The sequence below is a fragment of the Sylvia atricapilla genome, chromosome Z (assembly GCF_009819655.1).
Source record: "Sylvia atricapilla isolate bSylAtr1 chromosome Z, bSylAtr1.pri, whole genome shotgun sequence".
Lineage (NCBI taxonomy): Eukaryota > Metazoa > Chordata > Aves > Passeriformes > Sylviidae > Sylvia > Sylvia atricapilla.
In genome coordinates this window covers 54996955-55011764 of record NC_089174.1, presented here as the reverse complement: position 1 = coordinate 55011764, position 14810 = coordinate 54996955, and the positions used below count along the sequence as shown (strand labels likewise).

The window sequence follows — 14810 nt, the reverse complement described above, 5'->3', positions numbered from 1 at the left end:
CAAGAAAAAATCTGACAAAACAAAACAAAACAAAACAACCAAACAAAACCCCCACACACACCCTTCACACCAAAAAAAACTATCAAGAAAAACTCGCCCCGGCAAGCGTGCTGCGTGGTGCAAACTTTTATTCCAACGCATTTCAGTGACCAGGCCCTCACACCGACAGGAGTTGCAGGGGGAGGAGGCAGCGTTGTCCGGGAGGCCCCAGAAGAGCGGAGCGCTGCCGCAACTCCCGTGGCTGGGCTGCAGTCACACCCACGGCCCGGAGAGGTCTCTGCCACAGCAGTCCCGCCTGGGCCTCGGAAAGAAATCTTTCCAAGTTCGCCTCGAGTCCCCTTCCCACTCTCCCCAACTCCTAGAGAAGTTACTGTGTGCGAGCAAACGCAGACTCACCCGTCCTTAGTAAATAACTGATTTTTATTAAAACATTTTTTTAAAAATCACTGTCACCAGAACTACATTCAACTCCCTCTGTTTCTCCAAATTTTCTTCTGTCCGAAGTCTTTATCTCTTTACTATCTATTCTTCCTTTCTCTTTACAGTCTCTTCCTCTTTTCTTATTTAAATGCTATCCTTATACCCAAAACACTTTAATATTGAAGCATTTACTCCCTTTTAGTCTCGGGCACCACAACTGATAGCATCATAACAGCCAAAATATTTGCGCACAGAAGGCATGTGGAAAGAAAGGATGTCGTTTTGTGCATAAAGCACTCTTGCCAGAGAAAAGCTCTAAGCGTCTAAGCTCTGTAGGTGTAGAGCCTAAAAGAACCTGAGAAAATCTGAGATAGACAAAGTCTCTTACCCTTTCCAGCGGCAAAGAGGTAGATGAAGCACTGCTTTTCACGTAGACTGAAAGAGGAAATTTGAGGGCAAATCCTCATCAACTCCTTTTGTTGGCAGCCATTTATGCAAAGCACTGGGGTGTTCTCGTGGCTGCTACCATCATCAACAAAGATTAGATTAGTTGGATGCACTGGTTAGGCTATACCTGGCTTGTAGAATGGGACCCTGAGACCCATGCTAACCAATTAATGTAGCATGCATTCTTTACATTGAAGAACCCAGATTTTTGATGCAGCTAAGTGAAACAGTACTGATTTTTTAAAAAATATCCCCATCATCCCTAAGCTAGGCAGGTTCACCTTTAAAAACGAGAAATCTAAATTAAACATGGCAAAGGTACACTGTATCAAAAAGACATTTTTATGCTTCTCTATTCAGCTCTTTGCCCTGTAGTGTAAGGGCCATTTGTGCGTGAAAAATCCTGTTGATCCTCTTCATCCAAATCCAGAATGTCTGGGACATCATCTGACTCTGAAGACAGGTCTGTAATAGTGAAATCTGGAACCTGTGTAGGAATGAAATTTCAGTCAATTTAAAAGTAAAACTAAACGAATTTGTGCAGTACTCCTTCACTGAAGACCAGAAATAAAGATGCTCAGCACCTCTACAATCAGACCAAACATCCTGATTACAGAGAGTGAAATATGCTCAGACATATAGGACATATGAACCATTATGACAGCTCAAACCAGTTGCTTAGAAGGTAGGATTTTATAGTAGACATGGAAAAGAACTGTATGTAGTGGACTGAATTTAGTCAAACTGGTGACTGGAAAATTATGTAAGAAAGTTTTTAAACTATTTTTGCCTTTCTTCTTTTCAAACAATCAGTGGACTATACAAAATAATCTGCCCTGAGAAGATTGCTGTGTTGCTCTGCCTGCCTACTGCATCAGACCTTTTCTGACAAAACAAGTACCCGGAACTGCACTCTCAGTTTGGCCTCTTTTTTAACTGCATGTATAGTATTCTGTACTGCTAAGCAGCACAGGGTTTCAGGAATTGCCAGAGAGACATCAGTGGATACAGGGATGTTACAGACTTCTAAAAATGTTGCCTAAGACACTTAGGAGCTTAAGTCCCAACCCTTAAGTCCCCTTTGTAGGACTTAGGTTACTTAGGCACTTCTGAAAAATGGGATAAAATTAAGCAATTTACTCATAAGTTTTCTTCCCCAAGTGAAAAATACATCTGTAATACGATATATGGTTAGTTTTAATGTTGGTGATGTGACATACTTGGAGCCAGACACAGTAACAGCACATAACTACTGCTGCATTTTGACTGGACTTTGGTTCTGCATGTTCAAAGCAACAGCAGCTTGTAGGCATTTCTGTAACTTAAGCACAGCACCTACTGAAGAGGCATTTTAATGCATTCCCTAACTGCAAAATGCTTTATGACTTACTTTAATGAAAGACAGTAAACAAGAAAAATCTATGCTTTGCCTACTATGAAGACAGGTCAGAAGGGCAGACAATATATCAAATAAAGGGACTACTGTTTCAGCTACCATAACACAGAAGCACTGCATGTTAATTTACTGGTCTTACAGAGCAGGTAGTCGTTGGACAACAGGGATCTTTGAAATACTAATTATTTAAAAAAGTGATCTTTAGAAGAACTTAAGCAGCATGTGAATACCACAGCAGGCACTCCTGTGAATACCTTGAAATGCATGGATGACTTTGAGAATGTAAGCTTGATCAAAATAAGATCAGTAATTTTTGTCTCCCAAAATATCAAAAGGTACAAGGAATGCAGGAACTACATCCTTCTACCAGCAAGAATTATCTTGCATCTTTCTGCTTATGGCAGCTTTCCTAAAACTCTCATTACTGCACTTAGAGAAAGCAAGTTACCCCACTATCAGCACATGACCTTTTATTTCATACTGCAGTATGAATACATGTATCCTAACAAGACTAAGTAGTCCATATGCAGTTTTTCAGAATGTACTCAAATAGATGGTTCTATGTATTTAAACTGACCGGGACACAGCCATGTTCAGTAAGGGTGTCTGACCAGTAAGATTTTTCTCTATCCTACATTTAAGAGGTTTTTATTATGCATATGCATTTTGTTCTTAGTAATTGCTCAACATTTACTCAACAGAGTAATTGCTCAAATTTAAGTTTCTGCTTTCTTCATCTCCTTAATGATGAAGACTCCTAATGCAGTAGAAGAACCTGATTCCTTTAATGTAAGATTTTGACAGCCATTAGAGAACTTCAAATTGCAGTGTATCTCAGCATGAGTAAAACTGACTGGTTGTCAGTATGACTCACCTCAGTTTTGACCTTGCAGAATTGTATTAGAATTACATATTCTGACATCTGCACCAGAAACAATGCAAAGCCCTTGGTGTTATAGGATTGCCTATGTAAAAGACCTTTACTTCCACAAAACTTTTCACAGCTGACTCCCTGCTTTCAACTTCCTATCAATTCTTGCAGTAAAAAGAGTAAGACCAGATATAACCCTTCATGCAAGTTTTTCTGTATGATTCAGTAAATAATTTACAAATATATAATACTAGCAAAACTCCTGCATAGGATAGTTAAAAAAAAAAAACTTTGGCATCTTGCTCACTTCATATACAAGTGTTAATGTCAATACTAACAACTTCAATCCATTTTTTCTTGCTAAGTTTTTAGAACTAGGCCACTGGCATCTTCATCCAGCATTCTCATTTTGTGAACCTGCAAAACCAGCAGTTATTTTTAGTCATCAGAGACTGTATTATCCAAAAGAAAAAAAGATTAACATGAATTTGCAATAAATAGAAAGAAAATTATTTGGCATAACACTGTGCACAATACCTCCAACAAGCTGCTGCATGTAAGACTCTCTGATCATGCAAATTAATAACTGAGCATGCTTAAAAATAAGATTGGTTCTGTTTCATCTTTTTAATTAGAGAGCTTAAATTTTTGGTGGTAGTTACTGCTTTTTTTAAATACTGAGAAATAATTCATCAGTTCTTCCCAGATCCTTTTACCTATTTTACTAGCTATAAAATATTACTGTAAGTTGAAATCTGGAAATTATTATTGCAAAAATATTAATCTTGAAGGAGACATTTCCAAAGCTTTACCTTTTTTAGATTGAGGCCAACTAGCTGCTACTGCAGACCTTATACAAATCTTGTAACTTGGCTTTGACCAATGCTGTAAATATGTTTGCAAAACATCCATACCATATGGAACTATTTACAAATGCTTATATTGAAAGCTTTTCTAAGAAACAACTATAAGCAAAGATAGTTCTCTGTTAAATGCACCTGGGAAGTGTCAACTAGCATGAACAATTTTTGAGTGCTCTGTAAAAGAGAAAAAGTGATAATGATGTTAGTATTCTAACCTTTACCATCCTAGGTTTTGTGTGACTTTGACATCCTTCCATTTATTCTAGTTTACCTGCCTTGCTGAAAATAGTTGAATCTTCTTCCTATCATTTTTCAACACATCTGGTCTTAACTTTTTTAAAAGTTTCCAGAGAAACCTCACAATTTTCTAGCCCAAGCTATATCCTCAAACATGATTTTGGACCAAGAGGAAGCAAGGTTCTGTGCAGTTCAGCTGAGCTGTTTAATATGTGCAATTAGAGAGAAACAGGTAAGGTGGCAGTATCTCAGGTTTCCCTTCCTTATTTGTGAGGAAGCACCTCACCTTCAGTCAAAAACAACAGCAGCAGAAAAAACCAAATAAGACTTTGGAAGGCATCATTCTTGCCTCCAGTGGGCATATTAATAGTCAGTCTCTCTAGCTACACTAGAGAAGAATCCCAAGTTCTGTTTGTAGAGCTGCAGTTAGACTGGAAGGTGGCATATGCTATGCTAAATTACCTGCAGTAAGACACTCATGCAAATCATGCAGTAAGTACAGCTGCAAATCAGTTTAAACATTCAGTGTTCTCCTTATTAGCAGAGTCTAATAATCTTAATCAGAGAACGTTATTCTATATTAAAAAATCAAGAACATACCAATTTGCTATTATTCAGTCATCTCTTCCACTGGGGAAGAATTCTGATGGGAGGTAGGGGTAGTGCGTGTGTGTGGACAGAAACTTAAAAATATTTGGGGGCGGGCAGCATCCAACAAAACAAGCACCTATCACAACAGCATGACACAGGAGCCCAGCAATTAAGTAACTCAACCACACCTTGCTCTGTTTGCAGCCACCAATTGTAGGTCAGCTGCCAGAAGTCCAAGTAACTTTTGAACAGAAGCCACCCAACAGTGCATGGTAAGGAAGAAGTGCTTTGAAGGTCTAGGCTGGTAACAAGTTTTCCTTGCTTTCTACTTCATCTGCTTGCTGAGATTTAGTGATGCTGGACAGCCATGCAAGAATACAGACCAGTAACACAAGACAGAACAGAAACGATGTACTGCTCCTGCACTAATGCTAGATGCTGTTGCTTATTTCTCAGACCTTAAAAGACATTGAAAAGTTTGATTGATCCTGATTGATCACCTCAGGATGACATCCTAGAGAAGTAAGACTTTAAAACACAGATAGAAGAATAGGAATTCCCTTCTTTGAACAGCCCACTGCTCCCACACCTAATTAGTTCCATTCAGTTCCTGAGCACATCTACAATACTGGACACACTCTACAAGTATGACAGCAAATGGAGATTAAAAGGATATTCGTGCTGGAGCGATGCTATAGTAAAGTAAACTTAAAAAGTAATTAATTCCGGAAAGCACTATGTCTCTGGAAGTCTTAACTCAGGCCCTGGCTGGAAAGGAGTCTATCACAGTCTGGCTCACTGTGACTACAGGTCCGGTCCAGCTGGTGAAGCATGGCAAAAATAAAGGGGCATGAATGATGGAGTGCCCAAAAAATAAAACTTTAATGGTGGTCAAATAACAAACACAGAGACTGCATGGTCCAAGGGGCAGTATACAAAGACCCAAGGGCAGGGCTAACTTAAAAATGTATAAGACTAACTGAGGACAAGGGTCCAATCCCGAACGTGGGACAGGGACATGACCTCATATGTCAAGATGAAGAACCAGAACCAGACACATGACCTATTCTGGAATGATGCCATTAGCATCCTTTGAGTATCCTGCCTCCCATGGTCTCTATGGTTTCTCCATAAGCTACCTGGGCTAAGGTATTATCCCAGCTAGTTTGGTTCCCTCAGGAGTCTCAAAATCTCATGCTAATTTCATTTTAAACACTTCCCTTATATAGAGTATTAAACACTGTAAGTTACAGAATCTTTACCTGCAATCCTGTTTTGCTACAATTTTGTTTAATACTGTGGTTAAAACAGTCTTCCTCACACTTCTAGGCCAAACCCAATCTAACAACTAACCCTCTCATAATAGAAGGCTGGACGACATGTAATTTGCTTTAGTGCCTACATCATGCCAGGTAGAGGTATTTGTTCCATATAGCTGTGTATGACTATATGATAAGCTTTCTTTGAACTCCATTTTGGCATCACAATATTTGGTGACTTCTTTGAAAATGGTGGCTGGCATTGCTACACTAGATGATTGCAACTCAAAGTTGTATAGGGCATGCATTAGAAAAAAAGATACAACTTACCTGGACAGCCCTAGCCCAAGAAAGCTTATTTCTTAGTAACTACTTACTTTCCAGTGCAAGGGTTCACAGGGCTTACTGAGAACATTCCACTTAAGTAGTTGAGTGTTAAGATACAATCACCATTTGTTGAAAGGGATAAATAAAGTTAAGTCGAAACTGGTGATGCAGCTGAGAAGTAAATACTGTTTATAGGGAGTCAGAAGATAAAGCAGGTAGATGACCATGTCATGCACACTCAACACCTACTGTGAAGGGAGGAGAGGGTTCTTTTGTCCATATCCATCTCTTTTCAATACTAGAACAACTAGCAGGTCACAGCTTAGGTCATCTTTAAAGGTGACAGCAGCAAGGATCAGCAAAAGCAGCAGTAAAGCTAAGACTCAATGGACAGATACACAGAAATTCTAAAGGAAGGAAATGCTCCAGCAGTATCTTATCTATTAATACATACACAAACATTTTCCATACACATCTACTTCATTTGTGTGTCAAACTTGCCTTTTTCTGGACTCAGTTTGAGGGAGTCATAGAAGAGCAAGTTAGATTGTTTTAAAACAAATGAGACAGGCTTTAGCTACTAAAGCATTTATTACTAACATACAAAAATGAGTTACAAAACTATGACTACAAAAACACACACACACAACAACAGACACCTGGGTACAAACAGCATGAGTCTTGCCTTTATACTGCATATTAAAAAATGTGTTGATAATTATTTGGTCAGTCAATGGAACAGTGTTCACAGAGCATCTAGATGATGCTCTTAGTCATATGGTTTAGTTTTTAGGCAGTCCTGCAAAAAGCAGGTGTCAAATTTGATGATGCTTATGGGTCCATTCCAGCTGGAGATACTCTGTGATTCTGTGGTCAAGTTATTGTCTTATCCCATACTCAAGTTTATACAGTTAATTTTAAGACTGTCACAGCATTTAACTCTAGCTGACTCATTCAGAAACCCCTCTTTCAGTTTTGGCATTCTGCACTCACAGAACTTTTGTCATGAATTATGTAGCAATACAATCTGAGATAGTCAGGTGCATAATTACCAAATGTGTGATCTGCAATAAACATAGCATTTAAGTGTACATAGCTAGACTGTAGAGCTTTTAAATGCATGTCACAGTATGTAAGGCTTTTATATCATTCTGGTAGAGATGAAGCAACAAATCAAAGGCTCTCAGCTATGGTGGGTTTCATTTAGACTAATGGCATTAATACCACAGAAGCACGATGAGGTGCTTGATAGACAAATAAGGCATCCTGACAACTGTCAGCTGACAATACTTAGGCACTTGAATCTAGTTTGAATTTTTAAGGAGTGGCTTAACTACACAGGACAATATAGTCCATGTGTAAATGTCCTGGCCTGCAGATTCCCCTATTCCTGTATTTATGGAATATTCACCAAAAACCAGTGAAAACCGATTTTTTTGGCAGCTACAGTTAGTAAGGCCACTCATTTGATCAGTCAGCAGAGTACACACATGCCATGCAGTTTATTCAGTAGTGTTCAGGCTGTTTGTCCTTCTGGCTGGAACTTTTCTCCCCTTCACCTGTGCTTTCAGCATGCTGAATGCCAGGCAGTTGTGGGTAAAAGGGACCTACCAGCCAGTTGAGCGGTGTGTTGTTAACAAGATAATCCATCACATCATCCAGAGTCTCCTTCATTTTCTTCAGCTGTCCTTTGCTAGCTGCAATAAAGCTGTCTGATAATTCTTGGAAGGAGGATGCTGATCGAAAGCTCTGGTAGACATCACCTGCCATTGACCCAACACTGTAAACCTGATCCTGTACATTCTGTGGCAGGCCCTGTAAGCTTGAGACCAGTGTGAGGCAGGTGGTCTGAAGCTGCTGAGTGAGGCTCCGTGCAATAGCTAGAGTTCTTGACTCAATGCGCTAGGAAGAACAAACATAACAGCACATCAGTGTCTTTTTATGACTGTAGCAGCTTTATGTTGATCAAGACACTTAAAGAGGCAAAGTAAAGGGGATATAAGTGAAATAAAGCTATAGCAGGTAATAAGCCAGGTTTTAAGTCTGAAGCATTAAAGACTTAGAAGTACTTGATATTTCTTCGACACGCAAGTACTTTGTGGAAAGAAACTGACAGCTTTTACCAGCGACAGTCAAGCAGATTCTTGTTTCAATTCTGGGTAACAAGTCACAGCAGGTAGGTATATTCTCATCAAGTAACTATCCCAGAAAGCTATATATAGGACTTGGTGAGTTTGTGCCTAAGACTGCTGACCAATCATTAATTCTAGTCTGGACCCATCACAGCTACTCTACATACAGATATCCCAACACAGGTTCACACGCTAAACAGGATGAGCATTCTCCAGAGAGGAGAATGAACCCCAAAGTGTTTGCAGGAAGTAGGCCCATTTAAAGAGTTTGGGTCTCCTACTTCTCAGAAGCCTTTAGCTTCAGCATCCAGACTTTCTGTTGTACACTTCAGGGACTGCTAGTTTGCCATCACCTTGATGGGATACAATACATTTATTTCTGGTGTATATTTACATCTATTTACCTCAGCACTATGCAGATCATCATCATTTTGGCCTGTATTTTTCTTCCATTCTACCCAGGATTGGTAAAGCTTTTCCTGAGCACCAAGAAGTTTCTTATTGGCACTAGTCACGTTCTTTCTGGCATACTCAATCTGGAATACAGCCAAACAAGGAAGTAGAGCCAAGAGTCCAAACAGTTCCTTTAGGGATTCTCTACCTTGATTGTTTTGTAACCTCCTTTTAAAATACTTCAGAAAATCAGTATAAACAACTTCGGGGAGTAAAAGAATCTGTTTAGTCTCATCAACGAATCGAAAACTGAAAGCAGTTTTAAGATGTTGCATAGTGTTCCTCTCTGCCTCAACTATTTTTCCCCCACCCTCCATCCTATAGGAGACACTGAAAGTGTATAGAAGGCCATGACTCATGTAGAGTTCGTCATGTACATAAAGGTATTTGCTGGGATAAGACTACTGAAGTACCCGAAATGCTCAGAGACAGAAGCAGCAAGACAGCAAGTCCCAAGAGAATTTGAAATTTTACTACTAAAAAGGACTTAAAGGGCTCATGTGTTTCTAAATTGCACAATACTTCCTTCACCAAATGAAGTATGTGTCAAAACCAGCATTACAAAACAGGAATAAATATAAATATGTCACTTCTATTTCTGCAGTGCTTGCAGTTACAAGCAATTGCTCATTAGTTCACAGCTTAGCCTGATTTAGAACTCTCCTGAATGGTGATGAAAACTTTCTTAACAGCAAATTCTTTGCATTTAATGTAATATATGTAATACATGTATTAATGCATTTAGTCAGAAAGCAATCCCAGTTTTCTTGTGACTCTTTTGGCTGTTTTCTTCACTCTAAACCAAGGCCAACATATGTTTTTTATACATCAAGTGAAAGCTTAAACTTACCAGACTAACAGTGTAGTGGAGCTGGGAGATTGTCTCCTGGCTTTTCTGTTTAGCATCTCTAACTTTGTTTAAGGCTTGTTGGTAGGCACGTGTGCGGACCTTTGAAGACAGGGATCCTAGTCTAACATAGTAGCTTGGCTTTTGGACTCCAACTTCAAAGCCTTCAACGTTTGCGGCTTCTTTCTCTAGGTATGTAGAAAAGAAGCAAATTTACTGGAGGAAAACTTGAGAGGTCTGAGAAAATTTTATCTGCCTAGTAACAGCTGAATGCAGAGCTTGTTGAGTCTAGCCCTTTAGCACCGTGATTAGGCCACATTACAGAGAAATCCTTACTTTCATTCTGCTTCCTTTTGAGGATGCTACTATTACAATCAGCAAGGCAAAAGGCAGTTTGGGAAGCATGTGCCACCTTCCCCATTATGAGTAAGCAATAAATGGATGACTGCTTGCTTCTCTCCAAAATAAGCATTCCAACAAAATCAAACCTTCAATTGGTCTTACCTAGTTCTGCTTCTGTAAGTGGAAGATACTGGTCTACAAAGGTTTCTGATTTTGTGAGAGCACTGTCCACACTGCTGCTCACCATTTGCACCACACGACTTCCCAGGACAGTGTTAATGCTGCCACTGACAACTGACTTGGTCATTTCTACACTGTCTTGCACTGCTTCTTTAGTCTTGCCCACAACTCCAGTGATCTTGTGAGCAACAGTTTCCTTGGCACCAGTCACAGTGGTTGTTACAGCTTCTCTGGCTCCAACAACTACATCCTTGGCATTGGCAACAACCTGCAGTAAGACATACATGGATTTACTAAAAGAGAGCTACATAACCCAGGAAATAATAAATTTATGCTAAAACTTGTGTAAGTATTGGTTATCTAGGAGAAAATATTCCCTGAAAAAAATAAGTACAAGAGAAAAAAGAACATAACTGCCACACAGCTTTCAGCTCAAAAAACTTTAGTGAATGTAATCCAGACATTTCACACTGAGCAAGAAAAAGACAGACTCAAGTTTTAAAAGACACCCACCAGTGAACTGCAACCACAGAAAGATGTTGTTAAGTGGTGGGCAATTTAAAATAATTTAAAAAGAAAAAACTCAATGATTTCTCAAAGGCAACAAACAGTTCTACAGATACATCTGTGACTTTCTCATTGCTTCCAAGCTGTGCTTCAGGCCCAGCTTTTTGAAATGTGTCTCCTTGGGGTTTTAGTGATAATAGAAAAGAAGGGTTATGGTTCTTTTGCATACATAAATGGGAAAAGCTTACCTTGTCAGTGGGTTGATTCAGTATAGGCAGTCTCTCTTCAATTTTGTCTAGACCTATACAAGCATAGTTGTTGGCAACTACAACTAAAAAAGAAATTACAAGAGTTAGTTTCAACTATTTTTCCCCTAGTAAAACAACTCAAACTAAAAAACTCCTCTTGAAAAAGAACTCATGCAACATCCTTGAAGTAGTTTCCTCCACTTATCAGTGAGATTTGAAGTCAAAGAACAAGGCAGATTTACACTGCCAGAAAAAAATAAATCCTTGCATGCAAAGAAAATTCATTTGATAATTTACAAGCAACTGCTAAAAGAAGCTGAAACATCTGGCCCTCTGCCATTCTATGAAACCAGGCTTCTGGTTACAACAGCCTTGTGACACAGCTTCCAAATTTAACCAGTTCTCAGTTTAAGAAATTGCATTTGAAACCAGATGAAAGGTGAGGAAGGTGTTGGGCAAAAGACTGCGTAATCATCATCACATATCAAAAGTCATCCATCAATTTAGTATTGTGAAAGCTGGAATCTGCTTTCACTCTGGATTATTACCTTTTTTTTTAATCTTATCAATGTGTAATCAGTTATGCAACAAGTCAGGCAACAGGTTCAGTCAGCTACCCAAAACAGCACTCAAGATCAGCATGACCACATTAAACCGTAAGTGCATCTGGGTACAAAAAACAATCAGCTGAACTATAGTTATCAACAGCTTCATCTTTGCCTTACTTTGTGGTTCCAGTTTCTGAATGATAGGCATAGCACTTGTCATGGCTACTGATGTAATTGTCTTCACTCCTTTCTCTGCTATCTCACATACTGACTTCAGATAAGGATGGTTATCCTTTGTGGTGATGTAAGCTGTGGACACCATATCATAGGTGGAGCTCACCAAAGGAAGGTTGGCAACCCTCGATACAATGTTCTGTTTAAAAGAGAAAGGTGTTAGTTCACACCTATTTTTCTGATCTAGACAAAGAAATTATGGGACTAATTCAGACATACCTGCTGTGGATCAATTGCTGCCAATGCCATTTTTTCAAGTCTTGAACTTACACAGCCTGTGAATGAAGCATATGTGAGTTATGGCATCATATCTGTTTCATCTAAGAACAAACTTTAAAATCAACAATCTTCTTGTGATCCATCCCATTTACTGGGGTCAGGATGTTCACATTCATGCATACAGGAATTAGATTTTCTTGTAACAATTTACAAATCCAAAACTTAGTTTAGGAAATGCAAGTAAAGCATATGCACAAGACAGGCTTTGGGGTACAGCAGTTCATTGATGAATAACCAGATGGTGGAGTCATCTATTTTTTCTAGAAGAATCAAGACAGACTTAACTGTTGAGACAGGACAAACAAAAGACAGCCCACAAGTCACTAAAAATCTAGTTCAGAATAACCCAATCAGACAAAGAACCCACCACCAATATCTTTAATCAGATTAGATATTTGAGGGAGCTCATCTAAGGCTCACTCTGTTCTGCTTGCTAAGGAGTTAGCATTCTTGGAGAGCATTGGATTTCCCCACTGCAGAAAATAAATCTCCTTTATGCTAATTTAGACTAAACTATTACATATTCCCTACTAAAACAAGTTGCAAACTTTGATCAATCAACAAATCTGTCAAATGCATCTTTGCATGCAAACAGGCATTCCAACATGCATTCCCATGGAGAAAATACTAACAGCTCTCCCCACAAGAGCCCTATAGAAGAGGGAGAGTATTGCAGTACCATATAGGGAGAACACACTGAAGCACACTGTTATCCTATACACATGTGCAGGGTGAACTAAATCTGCAAGAAGCACCCATTCCATTAATGACTTCATATAATGTTTAAGTTCCAGAAGAATCTGCACGAATGAAGGCAACAAAAAGGTAAACTAGTGTGAACTTTTGTGTGTCCTCAAAAACATTGTGGTTTACAAGGCCTTTTGCTAGGTTTGTCAAAGAGCCAACAGCAGTTTTCTGTATCATATGTATGACAGCAAAAAATGAATGTGTTAATATTCCATCTGAGGTAAAATAAAACTTTTCCCCATTACATAATAGGTAACAAGGGAAAAGGCATCCAGTTATTTTTGCAGGCATGTTTGCACATATTAACATACATGCGCCATACAGTAAGGTCTGTAACAAGATTAAACACTGTACCTGGAACACACAGGCAAGACAAGTAACAGACAATGGTTACAGTGGTAACAAAGAAGGTCTCCTTTCATTTAACAAGAGTTTAAATACCCACAGGAACGTGCTATGTTTCTCACACAGCATTACAAGTTAAATCCCTTGGAGTATAACTGAATTTCACCATGAGCTGCAAAGCATGCTACAGAACACGAAAAGATCTAACGGCAGAATCTGGCCTCTGAAGGAAGAAGGGCCATTAGTTTAAGGATTATTCAATATTCGTAGTGTGTCTCATAAGATTCGTCCACACAGGGCATGCATTCGAATTTTAGTCAATAAACCAGCAGAGTTAGCCTGTGAAATTATTCCTGCTCCTAAAGACAAGGAAGATAACTAGATTCTTGCACGGTTTCAGAGACCCCTTTAATAGGTTCAGCCCTAGTAAAAGTCGGATCCACTCCCCTGGAGCAGGTGAGTGAGACGTCTGGAATCCAAGTCCAAGCACATTTCAGAGACAGCAAGAGATTCTGGAGAGGACAGCACACAGGCTACACCACAAACTTCATTCCTGTGTGCCTTCATTGCAAACTTCATCGCCCCCCGCTATGCAAAGAAGTGCAAGAAAGCAGCGCGACGAAGCACGCACAACAGCCGCGGCGCCGGCTCTGGCTCGCCGCGGTACCTCAAGGGGGAAGGCGCGCCGCTTTCCCGAGCGCCTCCACGGGCCGCTTCCCGGATGGAGCATTGCAGCGCTGCTGCCGGGGGCGAATGCGGCTCTCGGGACTTTCTGGTCCCGGCAGAACCTCGGCCAGAGCACCGAAACGCGCCGGGCCGCGGGCCCCGCGGGGCGGGGGCAGCGGGGGAGGCCCGGCGGTCAGCGCCGCGCACGGGGCCGCACCTCCGCCCGCTCCGCCGCCGGGCTCCACCATATTGCGGAGTCAGCCCCGCGGGGCGGGCAGGCGTCCGGCGCTGCCCCGGCCGCCGAGAGCCGCGCCGAGGCACCGGGCCGGCCGTACTCACCCGGGAGGAGGAGCCGGAGCCGCCGCCGACTGGAGCACAGGCAGGGTCGCGGTCACGGGCGCCGCAGCCGCTGAGCGGGGAGCGCCGGCCTCGCCCCGTTATTTATGGGGCCTCACCGCCGCCGCGCGTCACCGGCGGCGCGGGGCGGGGTCGGACACGCAGTGACTGCAGCGGCGGTCAGCCGGAGGGCACTGCCCTGTCCGGGATCGTCTTAGTCAAGGCAGCTGGCGGGCAACCGGTCTTGCAGAAGGCCGGTTCACTGAGGCGCAGAATATGCTGAGTTGGAACGGACTCACAAGGGTCATCGCGTCCAGCTACTGGCCCTGCACAGGACATCCGCAAGAGTAACACCCTGTGCCTGAGACTGTCCAAACGCTTAATAAACTCACGCTGTGACCACTTCCCTGGGGAGCGGGGAACTTCCCTGTTCCCATGTCCCACCACTCCAGTGGTAAAGAACCTTTTTTCAACCTAAACCTATAAAACCTTTATTCAACCTAAGCCTCCCCAGACAGCATAGCAGAATAAATAA

At 41.1% G+C, this 14810-nt stretch overlaps 1 protein-coding gene across 1 annotated transcript; it reads right to left on the bottom strand.

The window, feature by feature from the left end:
- Positions 1–399: 399 nt before the first annotated feature.
- On the bottom strand, positions 400–14393 carry PLIN2 (perilipin 2). The gene is made up of 9 exons (XM_066339408.1): positions 14279–14393; positions 12122–12177; positions 11846–12041; positions 11121–11203; positions 10352–10633; positions 9847–10035; positions 8948–9079; positions 8023–8313; positions 400–1354 (listed from the first exon to the last, which is right to left on the bottom strand). The coding sequence occupies exons 2-9, from the start codon at positions 12149–12151 to the stop codon at positions 1220–1222; spliced, it is 1338 nt and encodes a 445-aa protein (XP_066195505.1). The 5' UTR covers positions 12152–12177; positions 14279–14393; the 3' UTR covers positions 400–1219.
- Between the last annotated feature and the right edge of the window lie 417 nt (positions 14394–14810).